We start from the raw sequence: 20,726 nt of genomic DNA on the forward strand, positions 1-20,726 counted from the left end.
GTGAGGCAAAGTATTCTGTCTTTGCTAGAAAGGCAGTGGGAATTGGGAGAGCAACAGGAAATGCAGATTTGCCTTTCCTTGGGTTCCCAAAGGGAAAGAAATTCCCATTTAAGGAGCCCTGAGAATGTGAGGAGGAAAGCCCAGGATGACTGTGGCCCCCAAACACTTACACAGTAGTTCAACTGATGGAGGACAATTTCTGCATACCAAAATGGCTTCATGTATTCCTGGGTTTTGTTTTTTGTTCTTTTTTACATAGGGTCTAGCTCCCTATTCAGCCCAGGCTGGCCTAGAATAAAGCACTCTTTCATGTTAATAAAATATGGTCTTTTATTGAGTCTAAAATACTGTTTTGTTGTGTTTTATAATCTGAACAAGAGAAGGTTTTACTGTTACTATCAGTTTGGCTTGATACTTACACATTATTATTGATTAGCATTAATGCTGAGTCCTCCTTGTCCCCATGCCAAGCAGCTGTCCCTCTGCCCCTACCTTCCAGGAAGGTCACACCAAGTGCAAGGTCGGCCCTGCATTTAATTTGCCACTGCAGGTGCTCCCTACAGACACTCCAGCTGGACTGAGGACCCAGCCATGTCTCTGCTGGCTGCTGTGCTGCTGCTGCTGCTCTGGGGTGAGACATTCTGGGGCTGAGAATGTCGAGGGCAGGTGTGATACGAACCAATGGGAACTCACAGACTCTCTCCCTACAGGTTTCACGCTGGACCCAGCAACTGCTGAAGTCTTTGGTAAGTTCAGAGATAGGGCCTGGGAATCTAGGGCTAACAGCAGAAAGCTAACACTGGTTCTTCTCCACTCCAGATAGTAACGCTGAAGCTTTCCTATGGATAGATCCTCAGTCCCTGCTGGAACCCTGGGCAAACGTGACACTGACCTGTCAGTCTGCTTTCCCTACCAAGGACTTCCAGCTGATCATGAATGGATGGCGCCAGCATAAAGTCCACCATGATAAGCATGTCATGTCACACCAGTTCCCACTGGGAGCAGTCACAAGTGACAACAAGGGTGTCTACCGCTGCCGCTGTGGCGTGGAGCCCCCAACTCTTATACTGACAGACCTGAACAGGTGGACAATGCTAAGCAATCTTGTAGAGGTGACAGGAACAGGTAAGCAGGGCCATAATGGGGGTCAAGGAGGTAGTGGAGGGAAGTAGATGGATGAGCCTCCATCCATGTCACCTGGTATCTCCTAGTCTCAGTTTGCTCATCTGTCAAGTGGGAATGTTTATGCTGTACCCAGAGGCTTATGAGTAACGAGTCTGGTAGAGTGCTGGGGACAGGCTTGGCACACAGTAGTGTTCTGCACCCATTTAACCTTAACCCCATCGCACATCCCGTGCTGCCCTGGCCTCCCTTAAATTTTCTGAGTCTCGAGTCCATACTCTCACTTTCTCTGGAGTGAGACTGAAGCATTCACCCACCCTGCCCTCCCCCTCCCCCTCCACAGAGCCCTTGCCTGCACCCTCGCTTTTGACTGACCCGGTGTCCTGGATCATACCTCACGTGGGCACATACCTACTGTGCCACACTGCAATGCGGGGTGTAACTTTCCTACTGAGGAAGGAAGAAGATGATAATTTCCTGATGGTGAGGAAAGCCCAAGACAATGTAGTAGCCAGGTTTATAGTCCGACATCCTGGTAACTACCGCTGCAGCTACCAGACTCACACAGAAGGCACCCCCTCTGAGCCCAGTGCTGCTGTGACCATCACGGAGTATGGTGAGTGTTGAACCCCAACAATGAAAAGCTAGAGTAAGACTGGGTGCATGGTGTCCAGAGGAAAACCGGCTGTCCCTGAACTGTCACTGGAGGACAGAGGTTTGAGGGGCTGGACAAAGGGCAGTTCTCAGTGGGACCCTACAAAGCAGGGTATCCTGGACTCCTGCCTCAGTGCTTGTCCCTGCCTTGCAGCTAAACCACCTGCGCCCATGATGGCTTTCTTGGAAACTTACCAAATGGTCCAGCACCCCAGCTCAAATGCGGTCCTTGCCTGCAAGGCTCCTCGGAATGTATTTGAATTCCAACTCAGGCAAGGGGAGAAGGTTCTAAACATTCATGGGGTCAGACCTCTCCGAGAACTCAGCCTGTACTACTTGAACTTTACACTGATGGATGACCAAAGCCCTTTAACCTGCCGCTACCGTCTACACAGAATGTTGGATACTTGGTCCGAAGACAGTGAACCCAAAGAGCTAATATGGAGTGATGGTGAGCTTCACAGCTGGGCTGCAGACAAGAGGGGGCTTGAAAGTTGAAGATGGTGACTAGAAGCAAACAGCATGGGGACCCCAAAGCAGAACCTCTAAATCTTAACATATCACTTTACTCAGCCTCGCTTTCCCAAGCTTTCAACAGGACAATTAATACAGCAACCTTGAACCGGCAGAGAACTGGGTCACCAAAGAAGTCTGGCACAGAGTTTAATAGGCCTCCACATGTCAGGGTATCTTAGCAGGCATGAGGAGGTGGGCTTGCTGCCTACTCAGAGCTTGGCAAGGCTGGGATGTTGAGGGGGTGGCACAGTGTTAAGAAGTGTCGTCTTTTGTGCCCTAGAGAAGCAGGCAAGAGAGGTGGCAGGGAGGTCACTTAAAGCAGAAGGCTTAGCTAGAGCATAGGCTGGACCACCCTTGGGTCCCTTGCCATGCCTTCAGGCTGAGCCAATGTGTCTGATCCTCCACAGAGACACAACCTGCACCAGTGCTCACTGCAGAGCCTTCGAGTCATGACCTTGAACCTGGCTCAACCGTGCATCTTCGATGTACTGCACCCAAGGCTGGCCTCCGTTTTGGCCTACTACGCCAAGGTGACACAGCTTACCCCGTGATCCAGATGTTGAATCCATCTGGGACCGAAGCTGTCTTTGAGCTGCACAATATCTCAACCATAGACTCTGGCAACTACAGTTGTGTCTACATGGAACAGGAACCGCCCTTCTCAGGATCTGTTCCCAGTGAGCTCTTGGAGCTGCACGTGAATGGTGAGCTGAGCATGGACATAAGGGCGGAAGGTCCAATGTGTTACTAACTTAGGGACCAGAGTTCCTGGGCTGTGATCCTTTAAAGGGTCAACCTTTCTGGGTTATGCCTTAATCAGGTGTTAGGACCTTGAAGTGGTCTCCCTCAGGTGAAGCATGAAACCCTGGTTTGCTTTCTATATTCTCAGGTGGAAGGCATCTCATAGAACCATGAGAACCATGTTCAATGGTGATAGGATCCAAGTTTTTTTATGGTCAAATGCACCCTCCTGTGCCTCAGTTTCCCTGGGAAGCATTTTTGCCAAGTCCACTCATACCATTGACTGCCTTGAGCTGATGTGTAGTTTTTACAGACTCTAGAATGCCTGGGCATTATAGTTCCTTCAATTTCCTCATTAAGGTCTCAGTTGGTCAGAGTTCATCCACAAAAGACTACACAAAGCTTCAGCCATACTTAGGTTCTGACCTCAGACCTTTGAATTGTGCTTCTGCTACAAGAACTTTTCTGAAAGGTCTCTTCAACACTCCAATGCTTTTGGCATCCCACAACATCCTGGGACAGACCAGGACCTGGTAGATCTCATAGACATTGTGATATGGGGGTATAGACACCTAGAAGAGATGGAGATTTCACAGGAGCAGTGTTTATGGCATAAGGAAGGAGAAGGGACTGCCGGGCTCAGAGTGGACAGTGCAAAGGAAGTAGCTAGAGCAGACCTGCCATAGGGCCTGGCAGAAGTTGCAACAACCTCATTGCCATCCTCCCTCACAGGGCCACCACCCAAGCCAAAGCTCGAAGCTCTGTGGACAGGCATTGTTCAGCTGGGCCGTGAAGCCAAATTTCGCTGCCACGGCCAAGCGCGCATGGTCCACATGGAGCTGCTGCGCGAGGGCTTTCACACACCCTTGTGGATGAATCAAGCAATGAGAAGCACCACAGCTGACTTGAAGCTGCCCTTCGTGGGTCCCCAACATTCAGGCAACTACAGCTGCCGCTATACCGCCATGTCACCCTTGAGCTTTGAGTCTGCGATCAGCAACCCTGTGGAGGTTATAGTAGAAGGTAAGACTTCCAGGGCTGTGTTAGGGTTTTCCCTCTTGATATTACCAGGACTGTACACTGCTTAAGTGCTTGATCAAGTGTAGTGTGCAAGGACCCTGTGGCAATTTGCAGAGTTGTTTTTTTTTTTTTTCCATTCACTTTTTTTTTTGTCTAGAAATCTGATATGGCTGCAGACACAAGAAAAAAGGGTGTCCTTGGAAAAGGTTGAAGACCGGCAGAGCTCCCATTCTTCCCAGCGTAAGATGTCTCTCCTTCATTCCCCCTGGACTCAATAAACATTAAATAAATGTTTGTTTAAAGTCTGTCTTCCACCTGTGTTTCCAGTGTGGCTGCAAATGAGGTGAGGTGGGGGGGGGCGGCAGTGGGGAGATGTTCTTCCAGGCCTGAGACCCTGTGTCCTAAAGAGCGTAGGTTAAAGGTTAGATCCTGAGAAGACAAGAGTGAAGGCCTGGGCCTGTTACCACATTTCTCAAAATCCCTTTCTTCGGCCCTCTTTTCTGCCTTCCTCTTAGATCTCATTCATTTCTTCCTGCTTCCAGTGGGTGTGTGCACACATCTTGGAGCTCTGGCAATGTCTATACAGCATGGAAGGGTCTCTCCCTGCCCTAGCAGTAGGTTAGAAAATGCAACATTAAAGAGTTCTGGCTGTGGTTTTATTTTTACTTTTATTTTTATTTTTTACAAATCAGCTCTGATGTATGGCATCAGAGTGTGTCCAAATCAATGTGTTATCCCAAGTGACTCAACTAGAACAAACCAGAACAACAAACCATCTTCAGAGCTGAACCAATATTTTGTTCCCTTCAAGCCTCAGTGGAGCCTGAGACTGAAGCCTGAAGTGCTGATCTCTGAAGCAGAAGTAAGGGCCCTCAGTTCAGAACCACCTCTGCCTCCCTGACTTCAATCCCACAATCCCCTGTGCCTCTGGTCCCCAGGATAACAGAAATACTCCAGGCCTCCCTGTGACCACCATTCCTTCAGTGTCTTTGGTCAGAGGGCCCTTCCTTCTCCCTTCACCTCTCACATGCATGCTAAATACTGACTCATGCTTCAAAGCTGAAGGGTCGATTCATCATTGTTTTTCCAACAAGGTCTAATTGGAAGTTCAGCACAATCCACAGGCCAATTTGGTTAGTGGAGATCCCAAAGATGAACAACACATGGTGCCTGTTCTTAAACACTATACAGTCTAAGGCAGGACAAATGGTTTAGTGAGTGAAAGCTCTTAGTGCACAAGCAAGGCCACCTCAGGTGATACCCAGAGTCCATAATGAAATGAGTAGAAAAGAAGAATGTGGTGGCATGCATCTGTAATCCCAGTGTTCCTACAGTGAGATGGAGGGAGACAGGAGAATAGAGCACCACCAGGCTTGGAGGACAGAGTGACTGAAGGAAGAGACCATCCTGCTTCAACAAGGAAGAATAAGAGAACAAACTCCCCAAAAGTCATCTTCTGATCTGCGTGGACACAATCATGTACACACCCATCCTCACATATACACATCTAATAATAAATATATAGTTGAGTTATGTGCATGCAGTAAGATGCACTTATAGCAAGAGATGCACTGCAAGAATTCTAGTGAGCTCACACTGATGGTGCGTAGACCTCCATCTTGAAGTCCTTGTGAACATCATAATAGGTCACGTAGGCTCTTTGGAGAGATTGGCCCCTGACATAGCTGGAGATATGAAGGAGAAGACAGGAATTCTAGGAGATAGCAACCATTTCTCCTGATATTATTATTCCCAATTTAGAGATGAGTAGACACTAAATGAGTGTCCCCAAATTCTGAGTTAATAAACAGCAGAGCTGTTTTTGGTCCCAGTAGGTATCAGTCTAAAGCTTGTCTCTTAATCATTAACTCAGCTTGGCTTTAACTTGCCTTGGGAATCTGGGCACAAAGGATTTCAGGGATGACCTTTTTTGTTTCTGTCTTGAGACAGATCTTACTATATTATATCCCAAGCTAGCTCTGGACTCCTTGGGTTCCTAACCCTCCTGCCTCAGCATCCAAATCACTGGGATTACAGTTATGTGCCACTGTGTGCAATCCTGCTTTGAAGACTTAACAACCAGAAGAAACACAGCAGGACAGGTATGAGCTGTTCTACAAAGGTCCAAACTCTAAGCACAGAGGTGGTTTGTGGTGGAAGAAGGTTAGTGTGAGGCTGGGAACACACCCAAGTGTCATAGGCTCTACCTTAAAGCAGGTGTGCCATGGTGTCCATGGAGAGCATGTGTGTGATGTGAGAGGAGCATCAAAGTGAAAAAAATGAGATGATTTCTGAATCTTTTGCTCAATAGCAGAGTGTTCTCTGACAACATAATGTGGGTCTTCACTTTTCTATACAATGGCTACAACTTGTTCTACATTTTGGGTCTGTGATGAAGGTCAAATTAAGTAATAACAAGTAAGAGAATACCAAACCCATTTCCTGGGACAAAACAGAGGCTGAATTCTCATGAACTCCTTCTATGTCTTGCAAAGATTTTCCACCATGCTACGGAAGTGAGTCTAAGCCCATTCATTTCATCTGCCACAGAGTAGACTAGAGCTTGAGACCCCTTTCCATATGGCAGGAGAGACCCTGGCAACAATCCTGTCAGGGAGTGGCTAGGGACAGATCTCCATTGCACTGAGCAGAGCTTGCTAGAGTCAAAAGGAAGAATAGGGTCCATCCTTAGGAATAACCAAGAGAACAAGGAAGCACCCATCCCCCGAAGAAAAGAACAGGTAATTGTATCATTAATAATACTTATCATAGTCCCAGTGCTTTCTCAGGCTAATTAATTCTCCTCCAAATCCTGGAAAACAAATGACTGGTGTGTCTATTTCTGAACCAGGGATGTGGAGAAGCATATCCTCAACAATGTCTGATGAAAAGCAAAGCTGTTTCACTGCTTCCTAGGGCCATGGTACCCTGGGCAGGAAGAACCCTGGTGGGTATTTAGCCCTTCATTTATCAAGTCTGTCTTCAAATAAGTACAATTACCCAAGGAAATAACAACACAAGGAATCCCACTTAGTCATTTTCATTCTAACAATATGTCCCAAGAGACAGTACCAGGAAGTCATAGGGTTTGTTCAGCCAGTGTGATAGTTAAAATCAAGTTTATCTCTTTTCCTGGAATTTAGGATTAAGCATAACAAGACTTGTAGTTAGCTCTCAACTCCATGGTCCTCTACTCGGTGTGTTTTGCCAACTAAAATCTAGGGATGCTAATAAAACACATCATTTCTTTGCCTACATAGCAGGGGATTATCAACTATGGAAAATTAGAAGAGACAAACCAAGCCACAGAATAAAGGGAAATACAGCTCGCAAAATCAGATGAGTGAACATGGTTTCTGGAAGAACCATATTGAAATGTTTGATCTTAGGAATCATCAACCATATATTTATTTTTGTTGCTACTTCCTAACTGTAGTTTTGATAGTGAGCGGTGTCCAGTTCCTAAGAACATCAGAAATATGTGTTTTCTGATGTTTCTGACCCACAGGTTGACAACTGCTGGTTTAGAAAGATGATAAGATTCAGCAACACAAATGAAATGGTAGGTAGAGGAAAATTCCAGCCTCTGGGTATGACATGACCACTGTTGGCTTGAAATAAGAGCTAACAGGCAAGATAATATCAAAAGATCAAGTGATTAGGCCTATTAAAGTTCTGCTGTAGGGCAGAGGACAGGGCTCATCAGCCCCTCACCAGCGAGCCCATCCACCATTCTCCTCTTCACAGTATGCATGGGCAGTTCAAGACTTAGAGACAATGGGAGGTTGACAGAGTAGAGACTCAAGTAAAAGTGCTCCTTTGGTGACTTGTCACCAATACCAGCAGGGGGTTCTCAATGACACAACTCTCATTAAGCCACCCATGCACCTATAAGTACCACACACCAATTCTCATTCCAATAATGCCACACTTTCATTGATTCAGGAACTAGACTGGATGGAGACATGCCTGAGATCTATTGGTGTCCAATCTGAAGGAGGTGGGCATTTCTACGTATCTTCCCTGGAAAAGTCACACAACTGTGTAGATGAATTTCTAAATGGTCTTATTAAATGAAATCATGGAGCCAGAAATTGGGATGAAAGCCTGAGAGAGATCAAAGGAATAAGAAGAGCCACAGGTAACCTCACCTCACCTACTCTGCAGCTTCCAAATGCAAATTTCTTCCTGTCTACCCATGCCTATCTATATGCCTTGCTGTTCTGCCATCTGATTTGCTCTCTGTCTAGCTACATCACTTCCTTTTCCTGTCCAGCTCTGTCACTTCCTCTCTGCCTGTACAGACCTCCAGACCTCCATGGTTAACTAGGGTTGGAAATTAAGCCATGTGTCACCACACCTGGCTCTGTTTCCAGTGTGGTCTTGAACTCACAGAGACCCAGACAGATCCCTGCCTGCCAAGTGATAGGATTAAAGGCTTGTGCTACTGTTGCCTGACTTCTTTGTTTACTTACAATGGCTGGCCTTTTCCTCTGATCTCCAGGCAAGCTTTATTTATTAAAGTTCAAATAAAATATCACCACATTTCAGCACAAATAAAATATCACCACAACTGTTGTTCAAGTACAGACAAGATGCACAGTGAGTGAACAAATAATAAACAAATGAAAATGCTTTAAGTCCAGAACAAATCAACCTGGGGAATGAGTTTCTCCCTCTATACTCCTCTGACCATCAGACCCAGAGTATGGCTGCACCTAAGAAACTGAATGCTCTAATATTTTATATAGTGTAAGAAGACAATAAACACATATTTGTTAAGCAAGTAATTCACAAAAGCAATCAAAAGTGTAATCAGTCACACAATCACTTGATGATGTTGACAATTCCATCTTATTGATAAACAGTTTTCCAGTAATACAGCACAAAAGGAAATCAAAAAAGAAAAAAAAAGAACTCTAGTGTAACAGCTAGTAAATAATTAGACATTAATTATCTCTGACTGGAAGAAAAATGTAACTCAGTTATCCCAGGAGACCTCCATTATGAACAGGGAAAACAATGTGTCACAGATTCTAACCTATTTATAGCTTGGGCCCACAAATGATCTGTTGCTAAAAAAGAAAAAATCCATTAATCTCCCAACTCAAGAAGCAATGTTATATTTTGAATAAAAACAAAATAAACAAAATTAAAGTGGGAAATGAATCAGATATGCTGTAATTAGTTTGAAAGAGCCAGAATTTGCTGCCTAACTCTCCCTAAAACTCCAGGCTCATCCATCAAAGTAAAGTGCATCAGATGACATGGGGATTTTCCATTCACTTTTCAGATTGAATTAACCAGTTGATCTGAATGGTAATTTGACAGGACGCTGGAAGGGAAAACTTAGGTGATAGGATTATAACAGAGGTGGAAGAAAATGCTTAATAAAGTTTGGTGGTGCCCCTGCTCTGTGCCTATAATCCCTTACCTTGTGTTGTAGCTTTTCATTCATTCCATTCTACCTCACCTTGTGTTGTAGTTCTTCACTCATTCCATTCTTATTTTTCTCTCTGGGAGTTCTTAGGAGGCTCTAATTTCTCTTACTTGAATCTGAGAAGGATCATGTCCATTTTCTAATCTATCTTTACAGATTTCAAAATCTGAGACAGTGACTGATTTGTTCTTGTTAGTACAACACAATCAACTGAAGCTCCAGGACCAAGCTCCTAGGCATGTGTTCCCAGCCCTGTGCCACACAGCTCAACAATGGCAGAAGTAGAGGCAGGGAGTGGCAAAGCAGTTCCTTGCTGAAAACAGTCTTGATCTCCAGAACTCTTTCTGGGTGGGAGCCCTCCTGTGTAATCATGATATAGAGGGCCAGGTCTTCCTTTCCGAGGCTCCACATTCTGCATGCTGTTCAAACAATCCTCTTCCAATCATATGTCCTCCTAGACTCCTGTTGGGGCATGCAGGCTTTGCTCTGCTTTCTCTTGATGGTGTTTTCTCCCTTCTTTACTTTGGCACATCCTGGTAAGAGATTTTCTAGAATAACTGGTTCAGTGGTAGTACAGGTAGAATAAGCCCTTCAGTTGTGTTTATGTACCTAAAATAGCTCCCTTTACTATTATGAATGGAGCTATGTGAGCAGGCTGCAGGTGAGCACAGGGCCAGCAAAGAGAAATAAAACATCCCAGATGTTTCCATTCTAGGACAAGTGAAAGGAAGCAGACAAACAAAAGCCCAGTAATGACAGTTTTTTACAGAAAAAGTAAGAGATGCCATTACCAAATAATGTATACTATTGTATGTCCTAGTGCACACATTTGAATATTTTGATAATGATAATGATTGAATTCAGGGTCTTTGCGCACTCAACTTTTAAGTTACAGCCCCAACCCTACACAGGACTTTTGTATTATACTTTGTGATAGGAGACCTGTATTATGTTCATAAGAAAAACAACATATAGTTACTATTTTTAATAGGAAATGATAAACACAAAGATGGCCTGCCTACCTGAGAAACAGTTTAAGAAATTGTCCAAGCACCAGCTAAGACTCCTAGCAATAATGGAGAGGATGCCTGAACTTACCTTCCCCTACAATCAGATTAGTGACTACCCTAATTGTCATCATAGAACCTACATCCAGTAAGTGATGGAAGCAGATACAGTGATCCACAACTGAGGACTGAGCTGAGCTCCTAGACTTCAGTTGAAGAGAGGGAGGAGGGATCACAGGTGCAAGTGAGGTCAAGATCATGATGGGGAAAACCACAGAGACAGCTGACCCAAGCTGTTGGGAGCTCATGGCCTCTGACCTGTCAGCTGGGGAACATGCATGGGACCAAACTAGGCCCTCTGAATGTGGGTGACAGTTATGTGGCTAGATCTGTTTGGGGAGCCCCTGGCAGTGGGACCAGGACTTATCCCGGGTACATGAAATGGCTTTTTGGAACACATTCGCTAGGTTGGGATACTTTGCTCAGCCTAGACACAGCGAGGAGGGTCTTTGTCCTGCCTCAACTTAGTATGCCAGACTTTGTTGACTGCCCAAGGGAAGCCTTACCCTCTCTGAGGAGTGGATGGGGGTTGGGGTTGGGGAAGGTTGGGGGACAGAGAAGGAGAGAAAGTGGGGACTGTGATTGGTATACAAAATGAAAAAAAAAACTTTTTTTAAAGAAAAAATAAGAAATTATGTCCAAATGTTCTCTGTGAATATGGAAATATTGACGAGAGTTGATAGGGGCTTGGGGCCCCAGGTTTTTGTAGACTACTGTGCTTTCTTTCTTTTATCTAGGAGTTTTCCAGGGCACATATTTTTGTGGGCTTTGTGAAGTTCTCACAGGTGTGTATCTCTGAAATAAACTCGGTTAGTAAAAGAGAAAGTATTGAGACTCTCCAATGTAACAGCTGTTTGATAAAGGATATCTTGTTTAATTACCAACGTAGGTCTAAAGGCAGGTATAATTTCTGCTATTTCAGAAGCTCAATCATCTGTGTTCCTGTGCCCAGCCTAATGCTGAAGTGGGCAGTAGTAAGTGAGGAATAGAGAGAACCAAGCCCTGTCTTCTCAGTCGTTCCCTCGGTGACATGTGTATCTCACCACTGCCTCAGAGTTTGGAGTCATGGCCCTCAGGGTCTCACCACCCGAGCTCAGTTAGTGATAAAGTCAGCACAGAAGTGGTAAAGTAAAAATGAACTTAATGAGTGCATTCTAATCTCATAAAATCAGCATTCCTTTTAGAATAGGAAACTTGGACCCAGACATAGACTGTATTAGACAATGTAAGACAATGTAAGGCATAGAGAGGACATGGCCATTACTAGGTAAGGAACGAGTGCTGGACAGATATTTCCTCCAGAGCTCTCCAATGGAACCAGTCCTTAATCTTGAACTTCCAGCCCCCAGTATTCTGAGAGAAAAAAACAAACTGGTTGAGTCATTCATTTGGTGGTATTTTGCTATGGAAATCCTAGCAACCCAACAGGGCACATAAATGTCAATTTTGGTGGTACAAATATGCAGTTAGGAGCACATGGAATTTGGGGTAGCCCGTTTACAAGCATGAAGCTGAAAGGCAGATGGAAGAGAAGGCAGGTTTAGGATATGGAGTCTATGAGGCTAGCTTGCTTTCTGCCTGTACCAGCCCTGCTTCCACAAATAGATCTGTGGGCACAAATTATTCAGAAGCATGCTCATTGAGACCAGAAATGCATTATTTAATTTTTTGCAACAGATGCACCTTTTAAATTTAGTTTGGGTTTGGGCCAAAATTACAATATTAAATTTTAATATTCAAACATGAGCATGGGTTTCCATTCCTTGAACATACACTCACTTTCTCATCCAGAATAGGCTGGGAGGCAAGAGGAAAGGGATCCAAGTAGAGTAAGTTGGGACTGATCTCCCTATCTAAGTGGCTATGTGACCTAGAACCAATCACTTCCCTGTTGGAGAGTATGGCTGTTCCTTCTGTAGACTAGTGGGGATGGCCTGGGTATTCTTCAAGGTTCTTTCAGCTGATTTTAATCTCAAGTCTGTGTGTCTCACAGAGTGGAGGGAGGTGGATGAAAAGCAACAGAGCAGCTAAGCAGGAATTGACCTTTGTATTATTGCCATTGTCAGAGCTAGGATGGGTCATGGAGCACCATAACAGTGAACATTGCTCAGCATGGATAGGTGTAATGGCCTGGATAGGCTTTCTGAGGTGGCTAAGAACCATCAGCAAAAGAATTCCATAGTGGCTAGAATTTCTCTAGCCTCTGCTGCAAATGACAAAATATAAACATAGTATACATGTCAAAATAAAAGATTTCATGACTACAAAATCTTAGACAATTTACTGGTGCTTCTGTGGCTACATATGTATGGCTGTGTGATAGTGTGGACATGCACATATTTGCTTTTGTGTCCAAGGTTTCCCAAGCAAGTTCTTAGCCTTTCTTTAGGATAATGATGCCTTGGAAAGTGGACTTTGTAGGACTGCATTTCTCTATCTTCTGTAAGGGCTACCTTTGGATTTCTGCGGCTAGCAAGAAGAAAGTAATATCACTTTCACAGTCCTTGCATGTCCCCTTCGGTCCCCAAATAGACAGTTTCCTTGCTATGTCTTCCCATTGACTTCTACCCAAGAGTCCTTTGCCAGAACTTGGGAATAAATTGAGTCAAAAGTTGATTAATTTTTTTTCCTGGCTCCCTTCTTGACCAGCTCCAATCAAACCAAGCAGAGTATAAAATTTCTGTTATGTGTTGCGTGCAAAATGTCCCCTACAGGCTCATATACTTAAATACCCATTTCCCATAGAGTAGTGCTGACTTGTGGAACATTTCATCAGTGGATCCAAGCTAGAGGAAATGAGTCTGTTGGAGACAGGCCTGGAGGTTTATAGCCAGAACCTGCTTCACAACCAGTTTCTGCTCCCTGATGCCTGGATGTCAGTGAGCATCCTCATTCTTTGCAGGCACAGATGGAAACCACTCCCACCATCTTGCCTTCTCCTCCCTGATAGGCTAACCCATGAGCCACACCAACCCTTTATGTTGCTTTTCATTTGATATTTGGTTGAGCAATAAGAAGAAATACTAATATAATTCCCAATCTCAGTGCTTTACTGCAGAATCATTGAAAGGGATTTGTGGCTTGACTCTGGCAAGGAAACCTTTCACCTGACACAAAATCTCATTAGAAAATGATTTTCTTCTTAAACCTTTAGTAGGATGGCCAGTTTTGCTATATAGAAGAGCATAATCAAGGAAATGATACTGCATAGTCTTTGCCAAACTTCAAGGCTAAAAGCATGGCAATTCTGCCCATATTGAAGAGAAGAGGTAACTACTTACTAGAGAGGTTATCCTAGGGCATGTATACCATACCATGCTTCTGCAGAAGACTGTAAAATTTTTGGTGTAGAACTCTGTCCTGGAATGGTTTTGACTCTTTTTCAGGCTGATTTCTTCTTTATAGCCTAATGGCTCAAAGTGATTGAGAGCCTATCTGAGGAGAAGAAGTAATGCATGAATGAGCAGCATCTGGCTTCAATCTCATCCAGGAGCTTCTATGAACAACTATATAAACAATAAGAATACTCCCCTCTTTCCTAAAACTCAAAGACCATCAGTGAAAAAGGAGCAGAAAGACATAAGAGCCCTTAAGGAAGTACTAGAGCAAACCAGTGTCTTCTGGGCATAGAAGGACCACTGTACTCATAAATTCACAGCAGCTATGGTTGCCTGTATGAGATCTGCACAGAAGCAAGACAGTCAATACTGCAGTATTGAGGAAGGACTCTGGAAACCCCACCCATAACTGAGTAGCTATTGACAAGTGATGGCTTCTGTGGGAGGGAGATCTCTGTCGGTTTTCTTTAAGGTCGTTGCTTCTGGTAAGTCAACCACGCTCCAGGGAGTGACCACATCCAGAAGTATATGGACAGCAGAAATTAGAGTTGATGTGTTATTAAAATTTTTAAAAAGGACATCAAGTTGTAGGGGTGGAAATATGGGGTGGACTTGGAAGGAGTTATAAATAGTGGAGGTATGAATATGATCAAAATATAGTGTATAAGTTTCTCAAAGATTTGTAAAAATATTTTAAAAAATAATTGCTACCTAAATTTTGGGAACATATATTTTGTTATATGAAAGTTGTTTACCTCTTCTATTTCATTAAATGTGGTAGACACCTGTGGTGGTTTGAATGATGTTGCATTCAACATATCTTGGGCATTTGAATACCTGGTCCCTAGTTGGTGTACTGTTTGGTTAGGTGGGGGTATGGCCTTGCTCGAGTGAGTATGTCAATGGGACCAGGCTTTGAGATACACTTGCCATTTGCAGTTAGCTCTGCTTCCTGCTGTGGTTAAGGTGTGAGCCCTCAGTTTCCTGCCCTTGCCACTATATCTCCATTCTACCACTCTGAGCTCTACCCCTCTGGAGCCATAAGCCCAAATAAACTCTTTACTCTGCAAGTTGGCTTGGTCGTGGTGTTTTGTCACAGTGATGGAAAAGTTATCAATACAGCACTTACTGTCAATCCTAGTTTGTAAGTGTCAATCCCAGGACTCAGAACTTTGAGCAAGAGCTGTGAAGCAAGATCGCCAAATTTTGGCAAATTCCTTCAACAAGCAAACACCTGTAAACTGTGTATGTTCCATGTACTGTTACGAGTCTTCTTCATCTGTCAGACTTCACAGCAGGTCCATGGCACAGGGATCACCATTAACCTCATTTTGTGTGAGGAAACTGGGGCTTAGAGAGGTCTGTCAACCTCCGTTAAGTCTATACAGTTGGCAAGTATGGAGGCTAAAGTTAACCTCAAGTTTGTAATCTCAGAATTTAGATTTGATTTTTGCTGTCTACTGCCACCATCTTAAAAAAAGATTTCTTGTTAGTATGTGTGCCTTCCCAAGGGTCAGCATGGTAACCCTGAGTAGAAACGATATTGCCTCATTCAGAAACAATCTGCTGAATTTTAACAGTGCAGTGAAGTGGGACATCTAGAACCAAACAGAGAAGAAAGAAGACTCGCACCTAAACTGCAGGTTAAAATGCTGAGCTAAACTGACTGTGTATTTGATGACATATGGAGAGTTCTATTACGTCAGTTTCTTACTGCTGCTATAACAAGAGACTACTCATTTAATGGCTTCAAACATTGTCATTGCATTACTTTATAGTCTTAGAGTCTGAAATGATTATCAGTAGAGAAATAGTAACAGGAGGCAGAAAGCTGGGTCTCCCATGAGGATCTGTAGGGTCCCCATGGAGTGAAATCAGAGATGGAGGACAGGCCCCCACAGGCAGTCTGCTACTGGGCAGGGGATGGATTGGGGAATTTTCACCTGAGGACAGGGAGAAAAGTGAAGACCCCTACCTGATTGCCATCAGGTTTTAGCAGCTGACTCAAAGGGGTGGTGTGAGGGAAGAAGGTGGTGTCCTGAGAGAGGCTGTGGAATCCCCAGGGAATGGAGGTAGAAAGGCAAGGCAGCCCCTGCCAGGTGGTCTGTTACAAAGTTGGGGATGAGACTGGTGAATTGCTGTGGGGGACAGGAAGGAGGAGGAAGATTGCCTGTCTGGATTCCATGGTGGAAGATTCCCAGATAGAGTATGCCTCCAGATATTGGAGGCTGACACAGAGGGATGGAGTGAGGGAGGAAGGCTGGGTCATGCAAGGGGCTGTGGAATCCCCAGAGAATGGAGCACTTAAAAGGAGAGAAAGAAAGAAAGAAAGAAAGAAAGAAAGAAAGAAAGAAAGAAAGAAAGAAAGAAAGAAAGAAAGAAAGAAAGAAAAATTTTTTAAAAAAACAGAAAATTTTTTTTAGGAGAGAGTCAGCTGCATGCCATGCACAGTGAGTTGACCACATACAAACTCTCCCTGAGATATTTGTCTACAAGTACATTCCATTTCAGATGTTTGGTCCTCAGTATATGTGCTGCATACAAACAAATGTGTCCTAGATCTTCAAAAAGAAAATAAATGCTGCTGAATCAGAAAGCCATAAACTGGTTAAAGAGCAAACATTTCTGGATACGGAGAAGAACAACACCAAGACACCAGCCTGGTAGCATTCTCTGGTTGGCTTGCAAATGGCTTACTTTGTCCTTACAAAGTGGAGAGTGAGCTGCTATTGCTTCCCTTCTTTCATGGGCACTAACCTCATAGTGGGGGTACCATTCACATGACTAATTCAAGTCTAAATGTTTCCCAATGGCCCCTCATTCCAAAGCATCACATTGGGACTTAGGGCTTCAACATATAAATTTTGGGAAAGCACATTTATAACAGCCAAGGTCAATAAATTATCCCTCTCTCCAAAAAAAAGGTGTAATAGAGGGTTTGTTTCAATCTATTTTAAGTTAAATTATAATGAAGCTGAAAAACAGCTGTTTTCTATCCTTTCTTGCAGGCTCCTTTGACTGCATTGCCTCTTGAGGTTTTATACTACAGTTTCAAGCTCATAATTCTGTGTTAGTCTCACAAATACTGAGTTGTTATAGGCATGACCATTTGAAAGATAGGAAAGCTGAGGTTTGGAAAAGTTAAAGCGTTCACACAAGGTGAAACAGTAGTTTAGTCAATGGGGGAGAGAATGACCAAGGATGTAATAGAGAGATCTAGAGTCCAACCTGGTGACTTGTTTTTTTTTTTTTTTCATTTGGCAAAATCCAGCTATCTATTGAACACACTTTACCATTACCTACCACAGTACCGCTGCCATGACTGACATTTTTCATCTACTACCTCCATGTTACACCGTTCCCTGAAACAAAACGTGGCCTCCATCACACAGCCAGCTTCTGTCACCTGCTATGCCACTGACTGCCTATCCTATTTACACTTTCCTCTTACCTTCTTCCACTCTCCTGCTCACAGACTTGAGACAATACATGTCCCTAGTTCCAGGAAGGATTTCTTAGGGCTTATGGCCTAGAGCTTTGCCAGTTGCTTGGCCCCATTTTAACTCACACATAATATGTATAAGCATATTATTGTTATTTTGATATATTGCACTAGAATGAACTGTGTGTTTTATACACATGCACACAGAGTCATAAAACAGTATTATAAATTATGTGTAAAGATGGGAGTAAATGCTTTAAAATATTTATTCCGTTGCCGTTATAGATACATCTCGTATTTATGCTTTACAAAAACTAGAAAGAATGACTCTAATCTTTTGGTGCCAGATGATTACATGTTTCAAATGGTCCTAAATCTTGCATGCCTGCTGAATCAGACTCAGAAAACTCATCTTGATAAGGTCCATATGGTTATTTTTGCTGTACAAGCAAAGAGAAAGAACAATTGTCATTCTATGACACATTCCCTAGATTCTGGTCTGTATTTAGGCAATAATTGTGGTGTGTGATTAGTTTTGTTTGTTTGTTTTTTTCATGACATGGTTTGTCTGTGTAGCTTTGGAGCCTTTCCTGGAACTCACTCTGTAGACCAGGCTGGCCTTGAACTCACAGAGATCCGCCTGCCTCTGCCTCCCAAGTGCTGGGATTAAAGGCGTGCACTACCTTCAGTTGGTTATTTTAAGGTAAAATTTCTTTTTACTTGGTTTCTCAGTTACCATTTGAGAGTTCTGATTAAAATTCACTCTTGGTTTATGTAAACAGCGTCAGATAATGTTACCCTTACCTCACTGTGTAATAATTGTATCTGTGGCATTTGGTTTCATTTTTAATTAGCTTCCACAACTGTCTACAAATGACACAGGGCAATCAACACAATTCATTATTTTGTGACAGACCAAAGCCTTAAGGGATAAGGCAGCATACCGTGGACAAACTTTCAGTGATTTGAGTAAAGTGGATTCTATTTTCCATACTCCTTTTGGTTGGACCTTACTTTTCTCCCACTGTTATGTTCTTCTGACAAGGCCACCAGTGGAAAGGACTTGCGGTAAGTAGTGGGTCCATCCACTGGTGGGGGCATGTCATAACATTTGTCCACTTTTGTTCTCCCTATCTCAGAACTTGTCAGAGTGCCTGCTTTGGAACTGTTGAAGGCCAGTGTGGAGGTGCTTGATGTAGGGGACATGACAAGATAAACCCCAAACCTAACTAACCTAGGACCTGGTGACAGAGCTTCTGAAGTGGGATGTCTCTGACATGTGTAATTGAGGCAGAATAGTGGAAGCTTTAGTTCCCACAGGAGCAGGGAGAGAAATAGACAGAAGCGAGAAACCAAACTAGAGAGACAACATTGCAGATGAGATTGGTGAGCACGAGTCAGGGGACTATGAGCAAGCTGTCTGTGAGTACGATGTTATGGGGACAGCTATTGGAGCTGCTGTTAATGTTTTTTCCTGGGTTTTTTTTTGTTTGTTTGTTTTTGTTGTTGTTTTTTTAAATCACACAATGTATCTCAGAATGGCCTGAAATTCACCAGGTGTTCCTGCAGAGCCCTGAACTTGTAATCACCCTGTCTTAGCTACTAGGTGTGGGATTACAGACATGTACCACTTAGTTCTACTGTGTTGCTAACTTAGAACACTAGCTCTGATGTGCATGTGTGTACCTTCAGCAGGAGAAAATGTGCATGTCTCTCCACTGCCTCAGGTATCTCAGAAGCAGTTCTTAACAGCTAATTCATACATCGATATAATTTAGGATTAGTAATGGGAGGAGATGTACTTCCAATACAGATTGTCTCAAGTTCCACTTTTATTTCAGTTTAATCTACTAGGTCTCTAGGTACATTAGCAATTACTTCTGGGGGAAAAATAGCATAAGAAGATACCAGAAGTGGTTTCTGGGATACCATGTATCAAGTTGATACACACTGGCATGACTTGGGAAGAGGGAACTTCAATTGAGGGATGGCCCCCATCGGATTAGCATTTGGGCATGCCTATGGTGCATCTTCTAAATTAATGATTGAGGTTGGGCAGGTGGTCCTAGGCTGTATAAAAAACCAAGGGGAGTAACCTTGGAGAACAAGCCAGTATGCAGCTTTACTCCACAATCTCTGCTTCAGTTCTTGCCTCCAGGTTCCTGTCTTGAGTTCCTACTTTGCTTGCCCTCAATAATGGACTGTAAACTGTAATCTAAACAGCACCCCCCCCACTTTGCTTTTGTTCATGGTGTTTATCACAGCAACAGAAAGCAAATTAGAAGAAACTGCTCCAGAGAGTGGACTTTTGCTGTGACAGGCCTGACCATGTTATTTTGGAGGGAGGAGTATGGAAGTGTTTGAAACTTTGAGTTGGAAAATCCCTTGAGTTCTCAGACTTACTGGGCTATCCCATGGGAGCTTGGAAGATAAGCTTGCAGATGATGGAGACCTGGCTTGTCAAATTTTGGAGAGATGCTTAAGTTTCCCTTAAAGACTTTAGGCCATTTGTGAGATATTTAAATTAGGAATATATGGTTTTCTGTCAGCTGGGGCTGAAGAAACAACAGTTACTAATAAAAAACCAACACCATCAAAATGAAATATTTGCTTTACTGGGACAATCAATACTATTGGTACTCAACCTCCCTAATGCTACAACCCTTTAGTACAGTTCCTTGTGTTGTGGTGACCCTCAACCATAAAATTATTTTCATTGCTATTTCATAACTGAAATTTTACTACTGTTATGAATCCTAACATAAATATCTGTGTTTTCCAATGGTCTTAGGTGACCACTGAGAAAGGGTCGTTCAACCTCCAAAGGGGTCATGACCCACAGTTTGAGAACCACTAATCTACACTAATTAGCTTGTGGTGAAAATCAGTTGTGATTAGTAAGAGAGTAGTAACATTCAGGTGAAATCTTCTGGGAAGCTTTTCCTCAGGGTCGGCACACAAAAGCTGCAATCCATGAGTAACGAGGTTGTGGATCTTAAGCTCAGGGCCAAACAATATGTAAGAGTCTCCAAGTGGTACTGGTTTTGAAGGCTCAAGGGATCATGCAGAGCTGTTGTGGCTTGGTGTCATGAGACATCAGAAGAGGCGATTGGTAAAGGGGTAATGTCACTTGTCGTGGAGATCCACCATATTGAAGATCCCAGGACTGGGGGATGATCTCTAAGGATAATGTCAGGTATGGGATGGAGACAGTCTGAGCCTGCAAGACAAGCTCTGTTTGTTGCAGATTGTAGAGCGGTAGAGACAGAGTCTATTGGAGCCCAGTAGATCATGAGTCAGTCCTAGACATCAGACAACGAGCTATGGACAGTGTTAAAAGTTTGGCTTTTTGCCTTGATCTGATTGTTACTGTGTCCTCATTCTTC

At 43.5% G+C, this 20,726-nt stretch overlaps 1 protein-coding gene across 1 annotated transcript in view; it reads left to right on the forward strand.

The window, feature by feature from the left end:
* The first annotated feature begins 591 nt into the window (after positions 1–591).
* The window catches only part of LOC131896404 (alpha-1B-glycoprotein-like), a 106,936-nt gene continuing 86,801 nt past the window's right edge, over positions 592–20,726 (forward strand). Inside the window, exons 1-6 of the mRNA XM_059247018.1 lie at positions 592–631; positions 820–1,125; positions 1,466–1,738; positions 1,931–2,227; positions 2,700–2,996; positions 3,766–4,056. Coding sequence (XP_059103001.1) covers positions 592–631; positions 820–1,125; positions 1,466–1,738; positions 1,931–2,227; positions 2,700–2,996; positions 3,766–4,056 — 1,504 coding nt within the window. The remainder of the gene's footprint in view (positions 632–819; positions 1,126–1,465; positions 1,739–1,930; positions 2,228–2,699; positions 2,997–3,765; positions 4,057–20,726) is intronic.

The sequence above is a fragment of the Peromyscus eremicus genome, chromosome 20 (assembly GCF_949786415.1).
Source record: "Peromyscus eremicus chromosome 20, PerEre_H2_v1, whole genome shotgun sequence".
Lineage (NCBI taxonomy): Eukaryota > Metazoa > Chordata > Mammalia > Rodentia > Cricetidae > Peromyscus > Peromyscus eremicus.